Raw genomic sequence first — 19792 nt, 5'->3', positions numbered from 1 at the left:
ATTCATCACTGTAATAATGCTTTGTTTGCCAATTGGAATTTTACATTTAAATTATATTTTTCTCCCATAACATTCTGCCAAATGTAACAAAATTTGTATGGTATAGGTATCACAGCTATATTAAGAAACCTGCGTACGGAACTTTTGATTGCAGAATTTTTTCAAGTAGTAGGGATTTTTAAGTCCAAAATTTGAGAAGGTAAAAATTACACAAACTTTAGTACGATAAATCTCCTTATATAAATTATGTACAGAAAAATAGATACGTAGTGCTTTTAAAAGAAGTATCATCTTCCTAATTACGATATTACATTAACGTCTTAGTTACATTTCATGAAAAAATGGAATTAGAAATTTCAAAAAAATATTATGGAAACACTATTAATTGTATATGAACGAAATGTTCGTGCTATCTCTACTTTTATGTAGGTGACATTCCCACAAAGTTTCGTGAAAATCAACGCGTTAGGTAAAAATATATTTTATCTCCGGAGTGTCGCCTTGAGGATTAGCATTGGCGGAAAGGAACGGAATTATTCACAAATCAGATGAAAGGGAGATAGATTTAGAGCATCCCACGTAGATGTTAAACGGGAAAAGCAGGGAGTAAATTGACGAACAACACTTCGTGCTCTAATTTCTGGCGCGCAGATAAAGAGGGTATTGAGCAGATGGCAGGTTTATGTTTATATCGGTCACTACCGAATAAACACCCATGATTCTACACGAATAATGATGTATGAGACGTCACTTGAGTACGTTGGTGACATGTGAGTAACTGGAGGCGGACCACCATGTTGCCATACCAAACCAAGCTGAGAGGGCGCCTGTTACTCGCGGCAGAAGACAAGCCGCACAGGAAACATGAATGAGCTCCGTCCTTTCAAGAATAAACAAATAAGTGCGCTGGACAAGAATAATTTAAAGTAAATAGACGTTTTACGAAGAGCGTATAACAAAAAATCGATAGAGAATGAGAAAACATTAAATAACTTTTTCGGTCTTCCTCTAAACCCTCTCTCCTTAGAGTCAGTTTAGAAATCACACATATTAAAGCCTGTTCTTGGACGGATAGACTAATTATGAAGTTTGGTTGAAATATTTGTGTCCTTTCCCTGTGATGGTGGAACAATTAATCAAACAGACACGAAAGCCAAAACCACTGACATGATCACGAGTTGACCTGAAGGTAAACAAGCAAAATAAATTGCAAAAGAAATTAATATGTCCGCATCTGTGATGTATTGGTTAGTTTGATTAGCTGCCACCCCTAGAGGCCCGGGTTCATTTCGCGGCTTAGCCGCGAAATTTGAAACGTGGTACGAGGACTGTAACGGGGTCCACTCAGCCTCGGGAGGTCAACTGAGTATAGAGGGAATTCGATTCCCACCTCAGCCATCCTCGAAGTGGTTTTCCATGGTTTCCCACTTCTCCTCCAGGCAAATGCCGCGATGGGAGCTAACTTAAGGCCACGGCCGCTTTCTTCCCTCTTCCCTGCACATCCCTACTATACCCTACAGGGCAAAATAAACGGATCAAACACATGAAACTATAGTGGGTTACATAACTTACCTGCTTACCTGTCCATAAAATGAATTACACCAGCATAGCTGCAACCGGCGAATGGGCATTTCAGGTTCTTGTGACGAGAGTGTAATTGGACAGGAATACTTCTCTAATAATCTAATTTTTAAAATGAGGAACTCAGTAACTATTTTAGCTATTATTTTACAAAGCACAGTCAATTCATAAATCTTTGTTGTAACAATATTTCTTTACAATATGCCACACTCATGGTGCAAAGATAAACGCCATAAACGGCTTACATTTATGATTTACAAAGATAACAATAAAACGATGTTGACGTGCTGACGGATGGACAATTGAACGGTTAGAAAGTCCTTCGGTGAACACCACCATTGGATCTACAGAAATAAAAACATGGCGCTAGGATTAGGGACGTTTCGCAGAAATCATTTACCATTGAGGTTCCCTTACATTTGGGAGATATTTACACATAACCAGTAACACTGAACGCTATAAAAGCTGACTAAACTAAAACAAAACACTGAAGCTACTTGTGGTCCAATTCCACTTTTAAAAATTTATAAGAGTATGAACTCATATCCTCTGGGTAAACTTCTTATTTACCCGACAAGCTAATAATCAAGATCAAATCTACCAGTACAGATAGGTATCACATATTCAAATACCAATATGAAGAAGTAAGTGGGAAAAGAGAAAATAAAATCGTAAACAAGGCTAACATTGATCTCGATCACAGTACATTTCCGGACTCACATAAGGGTTTCCATTTTCGTCTTCTCTAGAAAAACATATGAGCCTCTGCACAATTTACGACAAGTAAGGAACCAATTCTCATTCTTCATATCTGGCTCTTTTAGCTGACCACCTCGTGGCCTAATTCATTTCATTCAAGGTACTATACCATACTATTTCTCACAAAATCACGACACTCTATACAAATGGCGTAATCTGACACCCTCCAGACCCATGGTTTGAGCCTATATCTTTGGCAGTGTGAATCTGAGTCAGAAATTTTGATGACTTTGCTTACAACGTGGTTTTAATTTTTCAACAGAATTTAATCAGATGAAAACATGCAAATAAATCACACCCAGGTAGCATGCAAATACAACGTTACATTTCTATCCTTCCTGACAAGAGAGAGTGATAAGCTTTCCAAAATGATCTTTACTTACAACAAAATTTAACCCGAAGACGAAACACTAGGGAATATTCTGATCTAACACTAAAATAAACATCCTTAAGTAATTCCTACCTCTCTTCTCACCCATAAAATCATTTAACGCACCCCACTACTCCCTAAATAATAAGCTCTGTGCATTAAAAACATTAATGATTTAAAAGCCATCTTGATAAATAGCCTGATGGGCTATGATCAAGTCGTATTCTAATTGCCAAGAGGGTTCAACTACTAATATTTACATACTTAATTACTAAATTTTTGCGTAACTGTCGCTAATCCTACCACATGCTTACAAGCTTGGTTCACTTATCTCATGTTCGGTGACCTTCTCCTCCCTTCTTCAGGGCTCGGCTCTGCCATTTCAGCCAAGCATGGTGACGATGTCGTCCTGGGTCGATCCTCTTGTTCCAATCAGCGTAGGTGGCTCCATTCTGAAGGTGTCTTCCCGAAGACCAGCTTGAAGATTTCTTGCACTCGGCCTCGAACTCGTTACAACACTTACTGGAATGAGATATTTAGTTAATAACCCTACAACACAGTCATTATACAGATGCCCCTTTCTGCATACACTAGGCAAGTTTGAAACGTACTGAATTTAAGACCTCATTTAATATAATGTTGAAAATTAAACCCGCACTGGGGTGTGTCTAGACTTATTTATACATGAGTTCATAGCCTATTCATTGAGTTAAACTGATTATTCTAACTCAACTACACACGTGCGCTCTTCTGAAACACAGAAATAATTTCAGTTCGCAGATTACAGTCCACTGACGATTTAAATCCTACTACGAGCTGACCCGTACCACATCTGTGATGAAGTCTATATCATAGGCAAAGTTTCAAATCAAATAATTACACGCTCATGACCACACTATGGCAAATCAAATCTAATCTCACTACAAAACTATTATTCACATATCTACAGTTCAAATGAAATTATCACAAACACTTCATAAGTAATCTTAGTTTTTGTTTTAGATAATGGTTTATGGCGCAATAACACAGACAGACTCGCGACACGCATCGGCAGCAATCTTACCGTCGAATGAGATACCTCTCTGCCAATCTCTCATCTCGTATAGGGAGCAAAAAGCGAAGCCACGCCGGGTGAACTCCCTCCAAACACTCTTGAGTTTGGTATGCAGCCACTGAACAGCTTCCCACGGTGGTCGGATTGATGCGAAGTTATCAATCTCGTTACTTATTAATGGCGTTAAACATATCATTAGCTTCCTAAAATTCTGGAGATAATTTTCATGATTTTATTATCCTGGAAAACCCTCAGGTAGAGGAGATATCACTCGATTCCCGTGACGTGGTGAACCTGACTCTTCCCGCTTTAAATATTGTTAAGGTGGCATGGTACTTCCCAAAACAAAATTCTGATCTCTCTTTCCTTCTCCAACATATCTTCTGTTTCACTCAAGTATAGTCACATCCTTCCTAGGGAACCACCTCCAAGCTCCCGCGTTCTATGCTGCATCGCGCCCTATACTTGGCGTCAGGTTGCGCAATATTACAACTGCGTTAAATATCGCCCATAAAGTAATGAACAGAATGGTTCACTACCAATCTTACCATCCCCTACCCGACCCCTATTCAGCATAGCAGGTGAAGACGCCTGGCGAGGCATTGGTCCTACTCCCCAGTTGTATCCCCGATCCAATATCTCACGCAGTCCTTGAGGCGGTATAGGTGGGATCCCTCGCTGACTCCGAGGAAAAAACCAACCGTGGAAGGTAACCAGTTAAAGAAATAAATAAATTAATATGTAGATAGTGGAGCCCTTACAATTTTAATGATAGAGATTTACAGTATTTATATATCTATTTGAGTCAGGCTTCGATGCCCTCTTAAAACAACACTGATAACATATTTAGTAGAAGTCTCTCATAACGCGGGTCTAAATACACAAACTGTCCGGGTATGTAGCTGCATGGACAGTATCACGGTCTTTGGGCCTTGGAGCCTAGGGATTGATTCCACCGAGCGAGTTCGCCATGCGGTTAGGGGCGTGCGTGCAGCTGTGACCTTGCATCCGGGAGATAGTGGATTCGCATCCCACAGTCGGCAAGCCCGGAAGATGGTTTCAGTTGTTTCCCAGTTTCACACCAGGCAAATGCTGGGGCTGTACCTTAATTAGGGCCACGGCCGCTAATTTCCCACTCCAAGGCCTTTCCTACCCCATCATCGCCTTAAGACCTATCTGTATTGCTGCGATGTAAAACAAATTGTAAAAAGAAAGAAAAAGAGGTCGCTTCCCGCCTGGGTGGGGTGGGATTTTAATCGTACATGGTTAACTTCCTTAGGGACTGGATGAATGTTCCAAAATTCCTTCAGCTCACACAGCACACAAAAGGCTATTCTCCACAACAATAATATGCAGTTTTCCCGTAAACAATAGACGTCACCCATCATCGTTGGAGAGTCTGCACGCCCAGCTTTAATTCCCACACTAAATTATTATGTAAATATTAACAACTTTATTTATGTCGTACCGATACAGATAGGCCTAACGGCGACGATAGGATAGGAAAGGCCTAGGAGTGGGAAGAAAGTGACCGATGCCTTAATTAAGCTACAGTCCCAGCCAGTTTTTGCCTAGTGTGAAAATAGGAAACCACGGGAAAGCATTTTCAGGACTGCCGGCAGTGGGGCTCGAACCCACTATCAACCGAATTCAAGCTCATGGCTACAATTATGTAACTATCACACCTATTTGTGATAGGTCGCCCTTATTGGTGAAACAGTAGGCTACTACGCTTACAATCTACCATGGCAAGTTCAAGTGCTGGAAAGACCTGGTTATAGACAGACGTGAAGGCTGCTCATCTGTGTTCTGATCGGTATGCAACTTCCACTTTTCTGTCAGTACTTCCATAATACATATCGAGTAGTTTGAATATTATGATAGGCCAGTAGGAGGAATAACAAAATACAGAGAAAGTTTGGGTGAAAAGTCGGTTTATAAATTTCACCAAGAGGAATAGTCCTCTCAGCTATAATTACCGAGTTAATGGGGTGAAAGTACCTCATGGGATCTCTGTAAGTGTTCATTCGTATGTTCGTAATTTGTTTACCCTCCAGGGTCGGTTTTTCCCTCGGACTCAGCGAGGGATCCCACCTCTACCGCCTCAAGGGCAGTGTCCTGGAGATTCAGACTCTGAGTCGGTAAATACAACTGGGGAGGATGACCAGAACCTCGCCCAGGCGGCCTCACCTGCTATGCTGTACAGGGGTCTTGCTGGGGGATGAGAAGATTGGAAGGGATAGACAAGGAAGAGTGAAGGAAGCGGCCGTGGCCTTAAGTTAGGTACCATCCCGACATTTGTCTGGAGGAGAAGTGGGAAACCACAGAAAACCACTTCCAGGATGGCTGAGGTGGGAATCGAACCCACCTCTACTCAGTTGACCTTCCGAGGCTGAGTGGACCCCGTTCCAGCCCTCGTACCACTTTTCAAATTTCGTGGCAGAGCCGGGAATCGAACCCGGGCTTCCGGGGGTGGCAGCTAATCACACTAACCACTACACCACAGAGGCGGACATTAATTCATCTTATGAATAAAAGTTACACTTTCCAGGTTTTGTATGGCATTCGAATGGAATCAAAAGGTAAGAGTGTATTCTGCCCGAAGGCAGAAGTGTATCTGAGCCGAAGTTTACGTACGGTAGGGTGGCCAGTTCCTTTCCGCTCCTCCATTCCATTACCCGCCCCCCAATAGCGAGTGGGAAACCATCCAAATTTTGACCACGCCCAATGTTGCTTAACTTCGGAGATCTCACGGGATCCGGTGTTTCAACACGGCTACGGCCGTTCGCGAATGGAATCAAAGGAGGTATTATAGTATTTACCTGGACCTGAGGGCTGGTTCCAGGTCCACTCAGCGTACGTGATTAGAATTGAGGAGCTATCTGACGGTGAGATAGCGGCCCCGGTCTAGAAAGCCAAGAATAAATGCCGAGAGGATTCGTCGTGTTGACAACACGACACCTCGTAATCTGCAGGCCTTCGGGCTGAGCAGCGGTCGATTATTAGGCCAAGGCCCTTCATGGGCTGTAGTGCCATGGGGTTTGGTATTATAATATTTCCTTATAAAACTATGAATCTGCGTACTCTTGACAAAGCTACATACAACTGTCCAAAACGAAGCACCATCAATAGCGTAATATGCCCTCCCTTCATATTAGCTCTGCGGAGTTTTGGAATTTAATCCACACTTTTGGCAAGCATTCTAGCCATTAGAAATTGTATACCACTAGTCCACCTCTGAGGTGTAGTGGGTTAGTATGATTAACTGCCACCCCCGGAGGCCTGGGTTAAATTCCCGGCTCTGCCACGAAATTTGAAAAGTGTTACGAGGGCCGGAACGGGTTTCACTCAGCCTCGGGAGGTCAACTGAGTAGAGGTGGGTTCGATTCCCACCTCTACCATCCTCGAGTTTTCCGTGATTTCCCACTTCTCCTCCAGGCAAATACCGGGATAGCACCTAACTTAAGGCCACGGCCGCTTCCTTCCTTGTCTATCCCTTCCAATCTTCCCATCCCCCCGCAAGACCCATGTTCAGCATAGCAGGTGAGGCCACCTGGGCGAGGTACTGGTCCTCCTTCCCGTTGTATCCCCCACCCAATGTCTCACGCTCCAGGACAATGTTCTTGAGGCGGTAGAAGTGGGATCCCTCGCTGAGTCCGAGAGAAAAGCCAACCCTGGGGGTAAACAGATTAAGAAAGAAAGAAAGTATACTACAACCTCCCCGGCCAACTTTCTGATGAAAGTATTTTCGATGAAAGAAGCTCGCACTGACTAACCACGGTGCCAGAGCATATAAACCTCATGCGTTAACGACCATGGCCACCACGTGGGCTGATGTATGTCGTGCTTATCGACAGAGATAAATGGAAAAAAGTATTCATTCACCTTGCTGAAAGATAGCATTTTTCACTGTAGTTCAAGTATGATGGTCTTCATTGCATTATTCTTGTAGCACGTATCTAGTGCCAGTTTAACTCTCGAACGTTCCTGTTTTCTCCATATGCAGTATCTGTGGAAAGCAACAAAATTCACGATGTACGTATTATCTGCGCACCTTTTCTGGATAGATTTACACCCTAATGCTGAATTGATCGACCTCGGCAATCTTCGAGATTCGTACTGGCAACCTTTGAAACACAAACTATGAATCGCTTATGCATCGCTGTGCGACATCTGGCGTACACTTTACATACGAGTACTGTTGTTATTTACACAGAAAAGCCAAACTATAGAATTTACTCTAGGAATAAGATTCGCATCGAGAAATGTTATATATAATGTGTGTGTGACACAGTTGTTGGCTTAAGATAACAAAGGTTTAGCAAAATTCATATCGATCGATCATATTATCGATTCAATTCAGATTTCATTTCCATTCAGTTGGCAGTACTACCGGAACCGGAATTGCTCCCTCCTTACTCCTCAAACCCGTACACAAATCTATCGATAAAAAGTGCGCATATTATAGTTCGACCTTATGCTGATAGATATACCTGTATGCTCAAGGCATCATGGCGAATAAGACAATAACTTCGCTGATAGAAACGTATTTTTCTTTTAAATTAATACAAGAGTCGTGGGCGTAAGTGGTTCATTGATTTTTTTTATTTTTTATTTTTGTAAAGAAGACATAACAGTCTATAACTGGTACCAATTTCAGCTGTTGGAACCTTCTCGTTTCCTCAGTATCGCTGTCAATGACAGACAGAATTGGGGAGTTTATATATATGCATTTTTTTACAGTTTGCTTTATGTCGCACCGATACAGTTAGGTCATACGGCGACGATGGGCTAGGAGTAGGAAGGAAGCGACCGTGGCCTTAACTAAGGTACAGCCCCGGCATTTTCCTGGTGTGAAAATGGGAAACCACGGAAAACATCTTCAGGGCTATCAGCGGTGGGACATTGGGATTCAAAACCATTAACTCCCGAATGCAAGCTGATAACTACAGGACCCAAACCGAGAAAAATCTTCGTTGGGATAATCCACATAAATGGGATTGTAAATAAGGGTTACATATCATTTCATATCGTTGTGGGAGTATTTTGGGACTGTGGCAAGAATGTAATGGAGAGGGCGTATAAGTCTGTGGTAAGACCCCAATTAGAGTATGGTTCCACTGTATGGGACGCTCATCAGAATTACTTGATTGAATTACTGGAAAAGATCCAACGGAAAGCAGCACAATTTGTTCTGGATGATTTCTGACTAAAGAGTAGTGTTACGAAAATTTTGCAAACTTTGGGCTGGAAAAACTTGGGAATAAGCAGACGAACAGCTCGACTAAGCAGTATTTTCCGAGCTGGCAGTGGAGAGATGACGTGGGGCAGCATAATTAGTCGAATAGGCCATAATGGATTTTTTTAATTTTTACTTTTTTAGGAAATATACGAAGATATTGTTGAGGAGACGTTCAATAAATTTCCAATTTCTTTGAAATCATTTAGGAAAAGGCTAGGAAAACAACAGACAGGCAATCTGCCACCTGGGCGACTGTCCTAAATGCAGATCAGTATTGATTGACTGATTGATTGAAATTCAAGAGGACAAACTGGGACAAATATTCTTATATAGGAAGGGGAAGTAGGAATTGTAATAATTTAACAAGAAAGGTGTTCGATAAAGAAAAGAATAGGTAAACAACTGAAAAGTAATCTGCCACCTGGGCAGCCGCCCTTAATACAGATCAGTGGTGACTGATGATTTAAGGTATATAATTCTCCAGTTCCTCTCCGTGTATGTATAGAGATAAGCTGTTGCATTCGGTTTGATTGTCATGCTGACATCCGCTCACGGCCCCCTTTGGGACAGTGGATATGTATGAGGGATGGAAGGTCAGATTTTACTGTTCTTTCTCTGTTTTTTAAAGAGGATTCTTTGAAAAGAATAATATCAGAAACACTAGGACGCCGGAAATAACGTAGCCTAACTATTTCTCTTATTATCCATTGCGACATTCATTTGTACTGCGCGTAAGATCGGAAATTTCATTGTACATCTTTGTTATTTAGCATTTATCGATAGGACACCTTTTAAAGGAGATATTTGAGAATTAATTTTTAGACTTTCTCCAAAGAACTATTTCACCAGCGTAAATACAATCATTTATAACCTAGATTATTGTGTCTTCTTCCCTGACAGTAAATATCGATTTTCATTCAAAACTATTTCGTTGTGATGCTCCTATATATATATACTGTACATACTGGCATGACTTTCAAAAAGTGCATTTCCTTCCTATTCTGTACATGATCGACACGCAAATACCTGCATTTTTAATGATGATTGAAGTATAGATGAAACTCTTGCTTTCCTTATACAGTAAAATTTGCTCAAAGCGGATCCGCAAGGAACCAACAAAGTTTTCCGAATTAGACAAGTTTCCTCATTACACAAAACATCGTTTTTTCCCCTTAAAATAGTAAACAGTCATTTTAAATATTATTTAGAGCTTACCTGCATCCCCCTACGCATGACACTCGCCTATCCAGATTGATGTACGTAGTACTGTAGTTAATTATTATTATTATTATTATTATTATTATTATTATTATTACTGTGCTTTATTATAACATACGGATTGATACACAGTATATCATTTAGTTACTATCACAACACTATATTATACTATTGCAGAACACTGGGTATACGCTCCTTAAACTTATTTCCATCACAAAACTATACAGTACTTCACAACACTACGCTTTCTTCCACAGATCAAACAAAGAAACTTCTATGTAATCGTGTCTTTCCAAATGCAGTCCTGAGCTGAGTACATTAGTTCAAGAACAGTAGAAGAGTTAGATATAATGGCAAATAGCTTTCCGTCACAAATCACTGTGGGTCTGTTCGTGGGTTCGAATCTTGTTTTGATCTTCTTCATCTTCTTGATCATCTTCTTCCGTTTACTCCTCTTTCTCAGCCTTTCTCACTGCTAGAAGGGTTGGAACTGATTCGAAAATGTGGTTCGTCGCAAGTTGTTCATCACTTGGAATGAAGTTCTCTGCCTTGCTGGGAATGTTTCTTGCTTGACACACGTTGGATACTGCCGATGCGTTTTCAAGCACTTCATTCTTTCCACAATCCGTATTATCAATTTCTCTTAACACGTGCGTCAGTTTGTCCAAACAATGACATTCCTCATACCAGCACCAGAAATAGACAAATATTTTACATGACTACATCAGTTCCTAATATTTTCCGCATTATACTAGTAGATTTTAAGGAATGCTTTCAGTTTCCGTTTCGGCGTTGAGGAAATTCCACATCATCCAAAAGCAAGAACATTATAACGCCGTATGCTTCGCCGGGTCCGAGAAAATATTCCGTAGAGGACAAGTTTCCGCTTTACTCAAGTTCCGCTTTGACCTCGTTTTATTGTATGTACTGAAGGTGCACAAACAAAGACTATCACACTCTCTTTTAATTTACTGAATAATCTGATGGAGATTCTTTATTTTGTTCCAGACTGACCATGTTCAACAAAAAGAAGGACTCTCAAGGCGTGGATAACGTCGCCATGGAAACGAAGGTGCCAATGCCAGAGAATAACGTGTAAGTACCTCGAGGTCGGAGAATAAATAAAGCATTTCATTTACATTATTTCTTTTGCATTATATAACTGTTCACGGCTGTTTAACAATGACCACGGAAGTAAGTAAAATATTCAGTGTTAGTCAATAGACTGTTAACGATTGACTGCTCTGCCCTTCGTAAATGTAAAAAACTCACATCTACAGTAGATTTATCGCATATGTACAGTACGTAGTCATATCAGCTCATAGCTATCGTAGCCTCCGTAGCTCAAGCGGCAGCATGCTGGCCTCTTACCGCTGGGCTCCGTCGTTCAAGTCCCGGTCACTCGATATGAGATTTGTGCTGGATAAAGCGGAGGCGAGTCAGGTTTTTTTCTCCGGGTGCTCCGGTTTTCCCTATCGTCTTTCAATCCAGCAACAATATCATTTCACTTCTTCTGTCATTCATTAATCATTGCCCCAGAGGAGTGCGACGGCTTCGGCAGTCGGCACAATTCCTGTCCTCGCCGCTAGATGGGGGCTTCATTCATTCTATTCCTGACCCGGTGGAATGACTGGAAACAGGCTGTGGATTTTCATTTTCATCAGTTTATAGCTGTTGAACTCGTCGTTGTTGTAAGCAGCGGTAATGCCATCTAGCAGAGATGAGGAGAGAAAAAGCACATCTGAAAGAATAACATTCAGTGTAATATTGTTGATCAGTTTCATGGGCTGAGGAGACTGTAAGCCACTGGATTTGGTTTCTTCCGCGTCAGCGCTATTGGAACACGTTAAGGTTAACAGAGTCTTTCATTTCCATCTCTTTTCATGACTCCCATTTCTCGTATTACCTTTCTTTGCATTTTCCTGATTTAATTCGTTACCATGAGGATTAAAGAATATAGTATTTCCATGTCAGTGACGTTCGCCGTTGATGGATTTAGCATTAAAATTCTAAATTCGTGAACTCTGTTATCATAGCCTGTGTGTGAAAAATATCTGAGATATACATTAGTAAAATTGTAGTTTACATAACGGTCACAGTTTGATAGCTCCTGTTTTAGTCCCCTTAATGTTGCACCGCCACAGTATAGCCTAGTGCACTCTCTGAATATCCTTGAACTTAAATACCGAGATTTCCCGTGATGTTCGCACAAAATAAATAAACAAACAAACTAGTTGCTATTTGTTTTACGTCGCACCGACACGGATAGGTCTTATGGCGAAGATGGGACAGGAAAGGCCTAGGAATGGGAAGGAATCGGCCGTGGCCTTAATTAAGGTACAGCCCCAGCATTTGCCTGGTGTGAAATGGGAAACCACGGAAAACCATTTTCAGAGCTGCCGACAGTGGGATTCGAACCCACTATACCCCGGATGCGAACTCACAGCTGCGCGCTCCTAACCGCACGGAAAGAAAGGAAGAAAGAAAGAAAGAAACAAACAAACAAACAAACAAACAAACAAACAAACGAACAAAAATTCATTTGAACCCACTTTCGACTTTGAATACCTAATCGTAATCCGAGATAAAGTATCTGAAGTAAAAGTTTGAAGAGTACAGACAAAGTATATATATGGATAAAAACTAGAGACTTAATCACGAAAAATCGCCTGTTGTCGTCTTAAAGAAGCTATTATTATTATTATTATTATTATTATTATTATTATTATTATTATTATTATTATTATTATTATTATTATTATTTTACAAGTTGTTTTGCGTCTCACCGACATAGATAAGGCTTACGGCGACGATGGGATAGGAAAGGGCTATAGGAGTGGGATGGAAGCGGCCTTGGCCTTAATTAAAGTACAGTCCCAGCATTTGCCTGGTGTGAAAGTGAAAAACGACGGTAAACCATGTTCAGAGCTGCGGACAGTGTGGTTCGAACCCGCTATCTCCAGAATGAAAGCTCACAGCTGTACGCCCCTAACCGCACGGCCAAGTCGCTCGGTATTATTATTATTATTATTATTATTATTATTATTATTATTATTATTATTATTATTATTATTATTATTTCTCAAACAAGAACCTTAACCCGCAATTATCAAAACATGTCTTAGAAAGGATCGAAAGTTAAAGCATAACCAATGGAGTGAACTCACGTAAGAAAACGAGATCGCTTTGGTGCAAACATCCCTGAAACACTAATATATGATAGAAAAGATTTCCTAAAAGAGATACAAAAAATTCCACGAAGAGAGGATTAAGACGAAAGAAGCTGAACAACAAAGCCAAAGAATGTTAGAGATATGGGCAAGGAAGAAAGCTCTGAAGAATCCCGCAACCATCTTTTGATTGACAATTGTAGTCTATAGCTGGCTCATACAATGGTGATGATGATAATAATAATAATACAAATAGAAATTCCGGGTGAATTACCAAAACGTTAACAGAATAGAAATACGGAGATGGGCTAATACAAATCTTCAAACAATTATCACCCTAGAGAAGCTTCCTAACATCAATTTTATGCTTTTTTTTTTTTACAGAAAATTTCCTATTAACGCTAGGAAGCTAAAAGTAGATACGATGAGAATGACAAGTAACTTTTTTGTGTACGATTCTAGAACAAATAATTTTATCACCCTTTTACGAAACTTGCTACAAATTAAAAACAAATAAAATATTTATCTTTATATTTTAAATACTTTTATTCTAGCTTGCAAAGCTTGCCAATCCTGGGTTGAAGGTCTAAGCCTGCAAATTGTACATCAATCCCAACGGCAGACAAACGAATCTTGCAACATGATGTTATATTTTCTACACTGAGAATTCTCAGTAACACATATACAGTAGGAGTTCAGGAAAGCAACAATTATATAATAGCTACTTGTAATGTAGATGGCTAAGCTTCTGTCATACTTAGGCAGAAAGAATCCAAACGATCGATTTACTGGTCTCACGCTCAATGCAGAATCACAATAGATATCTGTTAGCTAATTTTTTTGCTTACTCCTTTAGATCCACATTTCGACTTTTGTCACCATAATTAAAAGATGACATAATTCAGGTTAGCTTTCAATTTAGATCCACATTTCGACTTTTGTCACCATAATTAAAAGATGACATAATTCAGGTTAGCTTTCAATCAATCAATCAATCAATCAATCAATCAATCAATCAATCAATCAATCAATCAATCAATCAATCAATCAATCAATCAATCAATCAATCAATCAATCAATCGATCAATCGATCAATCAATCAATCAATTAATCAATCAATCAATCAATCAATCAATCAATCAATGATTGCTGTCGCCCAGATGGCAGATTACCTATCAATTTTTAACCTAGCTTTTTCTTCAATGTGTTCAAAGAACTTGGAAAAATATTGAACATTTTCCGTGATAAATCGCTTACTTCTCGTCCTATAAATGAATATGTGCCCAAATTTGTCCCCTTGTCGTTGATAGCGTTGTAAAATAGGCATGAATTTTTATTTTCTTCCACAATATGTCACGAAAAGAATTCTTTCAATTCTTCAGCTGTCGAAATTTTGCGGCGCACTACTTGGAAATTTCGGAGATGGTGGTAGTGGTGGTGGTGATTATTGTTTTAAGAGGAAGTACAACTAGGCAACCATCCTCTATATAACACTAATCAGAGAGAAAAATTGAAGGGACCCGACAGTTCGAAAAATGAACATATCGGCCAAAGAACGACAAGGGCCACGAAGGGCGTGAAAATGAGACTCGTCGATTTAGTCAACATATATATGTAGCACTGCTGTCTAACTCCTTGGATGGGTGGACAGCGTAGTGGCCTTTAGTTGAGAAGGCCCTGGGATCGAATCTCTGACTGGCCGGGGATTTCAGCCAGCTCTTGCAAGGGGACTGGATTTTTGTGTTCATCTCAATACACATCTCCATCCACACATATTACATCCGACTATCAACCACCACAGAAACACACCGTAAAAATACATCCTTCCACATAGGGCTGGTGTCTGTAAAAGCATTCGGTCGTAAAACCGGGCCGTAAAACTGAGAAAATGCTAGGGTAAAACAGAAGAGTTATAGCATTGCTGTGGAATGTGAGATTATTAGAAAGCAAGTGTCTGCACGAATGCCTCTTATACTTGCTGTTTGGAGACCAGCTTCCTAGTCACGATATCAGATCAGCACTTCTCTCTCTGGTAACCGTGAGAATTCGTGTTGCTGCAGAATGTGAGGTGAAGCTGAAAGTGGATCACCTCCTGCCCAATGAAGCGCTTCCTCGTCCTTACGTAGGGTATTGGAAAGTAGTGATGGTCCTGATCGGAGTTAAGGACGTAGCTGATATTGCTTAATGTAATGATTAAGATGACTGATCAACACCTCTATCTATTTGTTGTATAACCTGCCCGGTCTCCTTTATTAATTTCACTTGGACATTGAAAGCGTTGAAGTTAAATATTTCCATTATACAGTATGTAACCTCAACATTGAATGGAATGGTTTGGCGAATGCTATACCGGGTGTCCTTGATCTCTTATAAATTAACCAGGAATTCATTCCTGCAGTAGACTGAGTAATGGAAGGAAAACATTAAAAATTGAGGAATTTTTGTTCAAAAGACGCAATTTGTACTGTGAAAACGTTGTGGGGAAAATTCAAGAAAAGTACAATAAAAGGCACATGGAACGAACCGATGATCGAGTATGGTACAAATTTTAAGGAATTACAACTTTATAGTCCGGATTGTTCATGAGAAGCTGACAGTATTCAACTACTGCAAATAAAGTGCGTAATAATAATAATTTCGTGTGGCTATTTCTAGCCGAGTGCAGCCCTTGTGAGGCAGACCCTCCGATGAGGGTGGGCGGCATCTGCCATGTGTAGGTAACTGCGTGTTATTGTAGTGGAGGATAGTGTTATGTGTGGTGTGTGAATTGCAGGGATGTTGGGGACAGCACAAGCAACCAGCCCCCGGGCCAATGGAATTAACCAATGAAGGTTAAAATCCCCGACCCGACCGGGAATCGAACCCGGGACCCTCTGAATCGAAGGCCAGTACGCTGACCATTCAGCCAACGAGTCGGACAATAAAGTGTGTGAAATACTGATTTTCTTTCTTGAAGTCGAAACAGCGCCTTTTGAACAGACATTCACTCCTCAGTTGTTATATCTTGCCTCTTTCACCGAAACTGAACAACTGTGTGATCAGTTTCTACATATTTATTCATTGCAAACTCGTTTTCAGTATCGTCATAAAAACCACAACTATCATAATTCCCGATGATATCTAAAAGATCATCCTCCATCATGACTTCATTATGCCTAGACAGACGTTGCACACAAGGAATAGAATTATGGTAAAATGATGAATTGAATCGACTGTCGTCTTCATAGGGCACTGCCCAGCTCTGTGCATAAATGGTTAACATGCCGGCGTTTGGACAAGGGATCCAGGGTTCGATTCCAGCTTGGTGGGGATTTTCAACCATCATTAGTTCATTCCTCTGACTTGAGGAACTGGGTGTTTGTGCCATCCTCGATATTATATTTCATCGCAGGTCGACCATGGGTGAAAACTGGAAAGAACTGCACCAGGCCATACTCCGTTATAATTATTATTTACAGGGCACTGTCAGATGATACCATCTCGTGGTGAACAACGGAACTGCAGTGTTAGAGTAAACTTGGGACTGGGAGAGCGTGAGACATTTCAAATCCGAGTTAACTCGTGGTTGGAACGGTGAAAAATATGTTGTTTTCCGAGTTAACTCTGGGATGGGATGGAAATGGTTAAATTACTAGACTTCCTGACAGGAAATTGAACCCACGTCCTTACAGACACGAAGTACAGTACTCATTTATTAGCTCGTCTAGGTAACTCCTGATGCCAGGAGTTGCGTGGTTGCATGGTGACGCTCTCAGCCTGTATTGGCACAGCACGTCATTCTTGAAGAAGGTAATCCTTGTAGCTGCTGTGGCAAGGGTAGGTCATTGTTGATCGTGTTTGCGTGCCAAGAGCTGACGTCACAATGTACGTAAAAATGACTGACAGTTGTAGTTTTTTTTAAAAAAATGCAAAACGACGGCAATTCCAAGTGTTTGCGATCGTACACACTCTGGCCAGACCATTTCACGTGTACAATGTGAGATATTTTTCTGCAATTATGAGATAAACGAAATGAGATTCCGAGCAAACATTTCTGATGATAATCTCCGAAGATGCTTACGTTTGTCTGTGTGCAGAAATTTTGTCCTAGACAACTTGAACAGAGTATATGAGAGTTAGAGCGTTGATGATACAGATAAGTGATTTGAAAAAAAAAATACGTCGATATCTGGCGTCGTCGTCATGTAATCAGCTGCTGAAGTTAGCCAATCAGATCGTTGGGCTGTACGAGGCGATATTGCTAAATCTGTACGTGGCTTGGTTGGGTTGAGAGTCATACCGAGAAATGAGCATCAAACACACAAGCGCCTAAAGACAGTCCTGTACTATGACCCATTTCCAATGTGCGTATGCGTAACACAGCAGGCAAATAGCGAAAACCAGCAAGCTACAGGCGCGCATTACGACAGCAGAAAGGAAACAAATAAAAAGCAATAGAGTCTACGCAGTAGGAGGTAATATTCCGTATAATACAGTACAGGTACTTAGTGATTTCAAGCTGCTGAATGAGCACAAGTTTAGCACGCAGTTATAGTCGACGGGGAGTTAGTTCAGAAGACAGCAAGCAACACAAGCAATTGTGAACGTTGAAAACGAACACACAATTTCTTAAAGAAAGTGAATATGATATTTTACACACACATTTATCTACAAAATGGTATTTTATAAAATCCTTTAAAAATACGAAGTTAATGAAGGACACACAGTATTAGATGCCGCTTCAGCCACGATTGCTGAACAGAAGTTTTATTACACGAAATGAACTGGCGTATGGCTTTTAGTGCCGGGAGTGTCCGAGGACATGTTCGGCTCGCCATATGCAGGCCATTTCCCGTAGGCGACCTGCACGTCGTGATGAGGATGAAATAATGATGAAGACGACACACACCCAGCCCTCGACCCAACCCTACCGAGAGTCGAACCCGGGACCCCTGTGACCAAAGGCCTGCACGCTCACCATTTAGTCATGGAGCCGGACTTTTATTAGACATGTTACACGTATGAATGCCACAACCCTGAGGTTTTCGTGAGTTTTTCGCTATCTCTTCAAGTTTCAGAGGATGTTTCTGTTTTACACGCCTCCACAAAGTAGTTCTTGCTTCGTACACACTTCGTAAACATACTGAACTTATAGAATAACTGTATTGCCTATCTTCTTATTCACAAAAACCACACAAAATGAAACAGAACAACAACAGGGAAAGAAAGAAAGAAAGAAAGAAAGAAAGAAAGAAAGAAAGAAAGAAAAGAAAATGAAAAGATAAAAACGAAATAAAACCACCGGATAAAGACAGTCACCTTACGATAACAGCAATTGTTAACTCGAACAGTTACATTAGCGCGGTCTCGTTCAGCTACAGGTAGAGCAGAGAAGCGCGCATGCGCGATTCGTGTTTGGATCATAGTAAGATCCTGTCACTAGGCGTTAGTATCAAACACTAACACACCGTGGGTTTCAGCCAGTGCCACCGTAGCGTCCTTGTTCAAGTGCCTCCCCTGGAGAAGTTTATTTCTCTTAGCGATCTCAAGCCGGTCATAAGCCACGTACAGATTTAGTAACACAGCCTGGCAAAGCCCATCTGAAATCGTCCGCAAAGCGATCTGATTGGCTAACTTCAGCAGCTGATCAAATGAAAACGGCGCGAGATATCGACGCTTTTTTATAAATTATTTATCGGTATGACCAACACTCTAAGGCTCATTTACCCTGTTCACGTTGTTCCGACCACCCTGTATCTTGTTACTTCGGCAAGTAATATCTTAATAACTGGGCGAGTTGGCCGTGCGCGTAGAGGCGCGCGGCTGTCAGCTTGCATCCGGGAGAAAGTGGGTTCCAATCCCACTGTCGGCAGCCCTGAAGAAGGTTTTCCGTGGTTTCCCATTTTCACACCAGGAAAATGCTGGGGCTGTACCTTAATTAAGTCCACGGCCGCTTCCTTCCAACTCCTAGGCCTTTCATATCCCATTGTCGCCATAAGATCTGTGTCGGTGCGACGTTAAGCCCATAGCAAAAAAAAAATCTTAATAAAATAATACGTAAAAGGAGTGTAAATACTAATTCTTTGGCATTGAACGACAGAGACCTAGTAGAAAGAATGAAAGAACAAAGAGAAAAACGTACAAAGCGAACATAGTTGAAGAGCGGATTCGTAGTTCTTAATATATCCTTTAGACACAGAATGAAATGGCGAATGGCTTTCAGTGCCGGGAGTGTCCGAGGACATGTTCGGCTCGCCAGGTGCACGTCTTTCGATTTGACTCCCTTAGGCGACCTGCGCGTCATGATGAGAATGAAATGACGATGAAGACGACAAATAGACCCAGCCTCCATGCCAGAGAAATGAACCAATGTTGGTTAAAATTCCCGACCCTGCCGGGAATCGAACCCGGGACCCCTG

At 41.0% G+C, this 19792-nt stretch overlaps 1 protein-coding gene and 1 long non-coding RNA gene across 5 annotated transcripts in view; one reads left to right on the top strand and one right to left on the bottom strand.

The window, feature by feature from the left end:
• LOC136874023 (proton-coupled amino acid transporter-like protein pathetic) overlaps positions 1 to 19792 on the top strand; it is a 435495-nt gene that overhangs the window by 327058 nt on the left and 88645 nt on the right. For all 4 annotated transcript variants that reach the window (XM_067147500.2, XM_067147502.2, XM_067147505.2 and 1 more), the window contains one exon: positions 11233 to 11319. In XM_067147500.2, the coding sequence (XP_067003601.2) occupies positions 11233 to 11319 (87 nt within the window). The remainder of the gene's footprint in view (positions 1 to 11232; positions 11320 to 19792) is intronic.
• On the bottom strand, positions 1742 to 3762 carry LOC136874861 (uncharacterized). Its single transcript, XR_010860312.2, has 2 exons — positions 3322 to 3762; positions 1742 to 3232 (listed from the first exon to the last, which is right to left on the bottom strand). It is a non-coding gene; the product is annotated as an uncharacterized lncRNA (long non-coding RNA).

Source organism: Anabrus simplex, chromosome 5, assembly GCF_040414725.1.
Source record: "Anabrus simplex isolate iqAnaSimp1 chromosome 5, ASM4041472v1, whole genome shotgun sequence".
Taxonomy (NCBI): domain Eukaryota; kingdom Metazoa; phylum Arthropoda; class Insecta; order Orthoptera; family Tettigoniidae; genus Anabrus; species Anabrus simplex.
The sequence above is the reverse complement of the archived record's forward strand: the minus strand, read 5'-3'. Positions and strand labels throughout refer to the sequence as shown.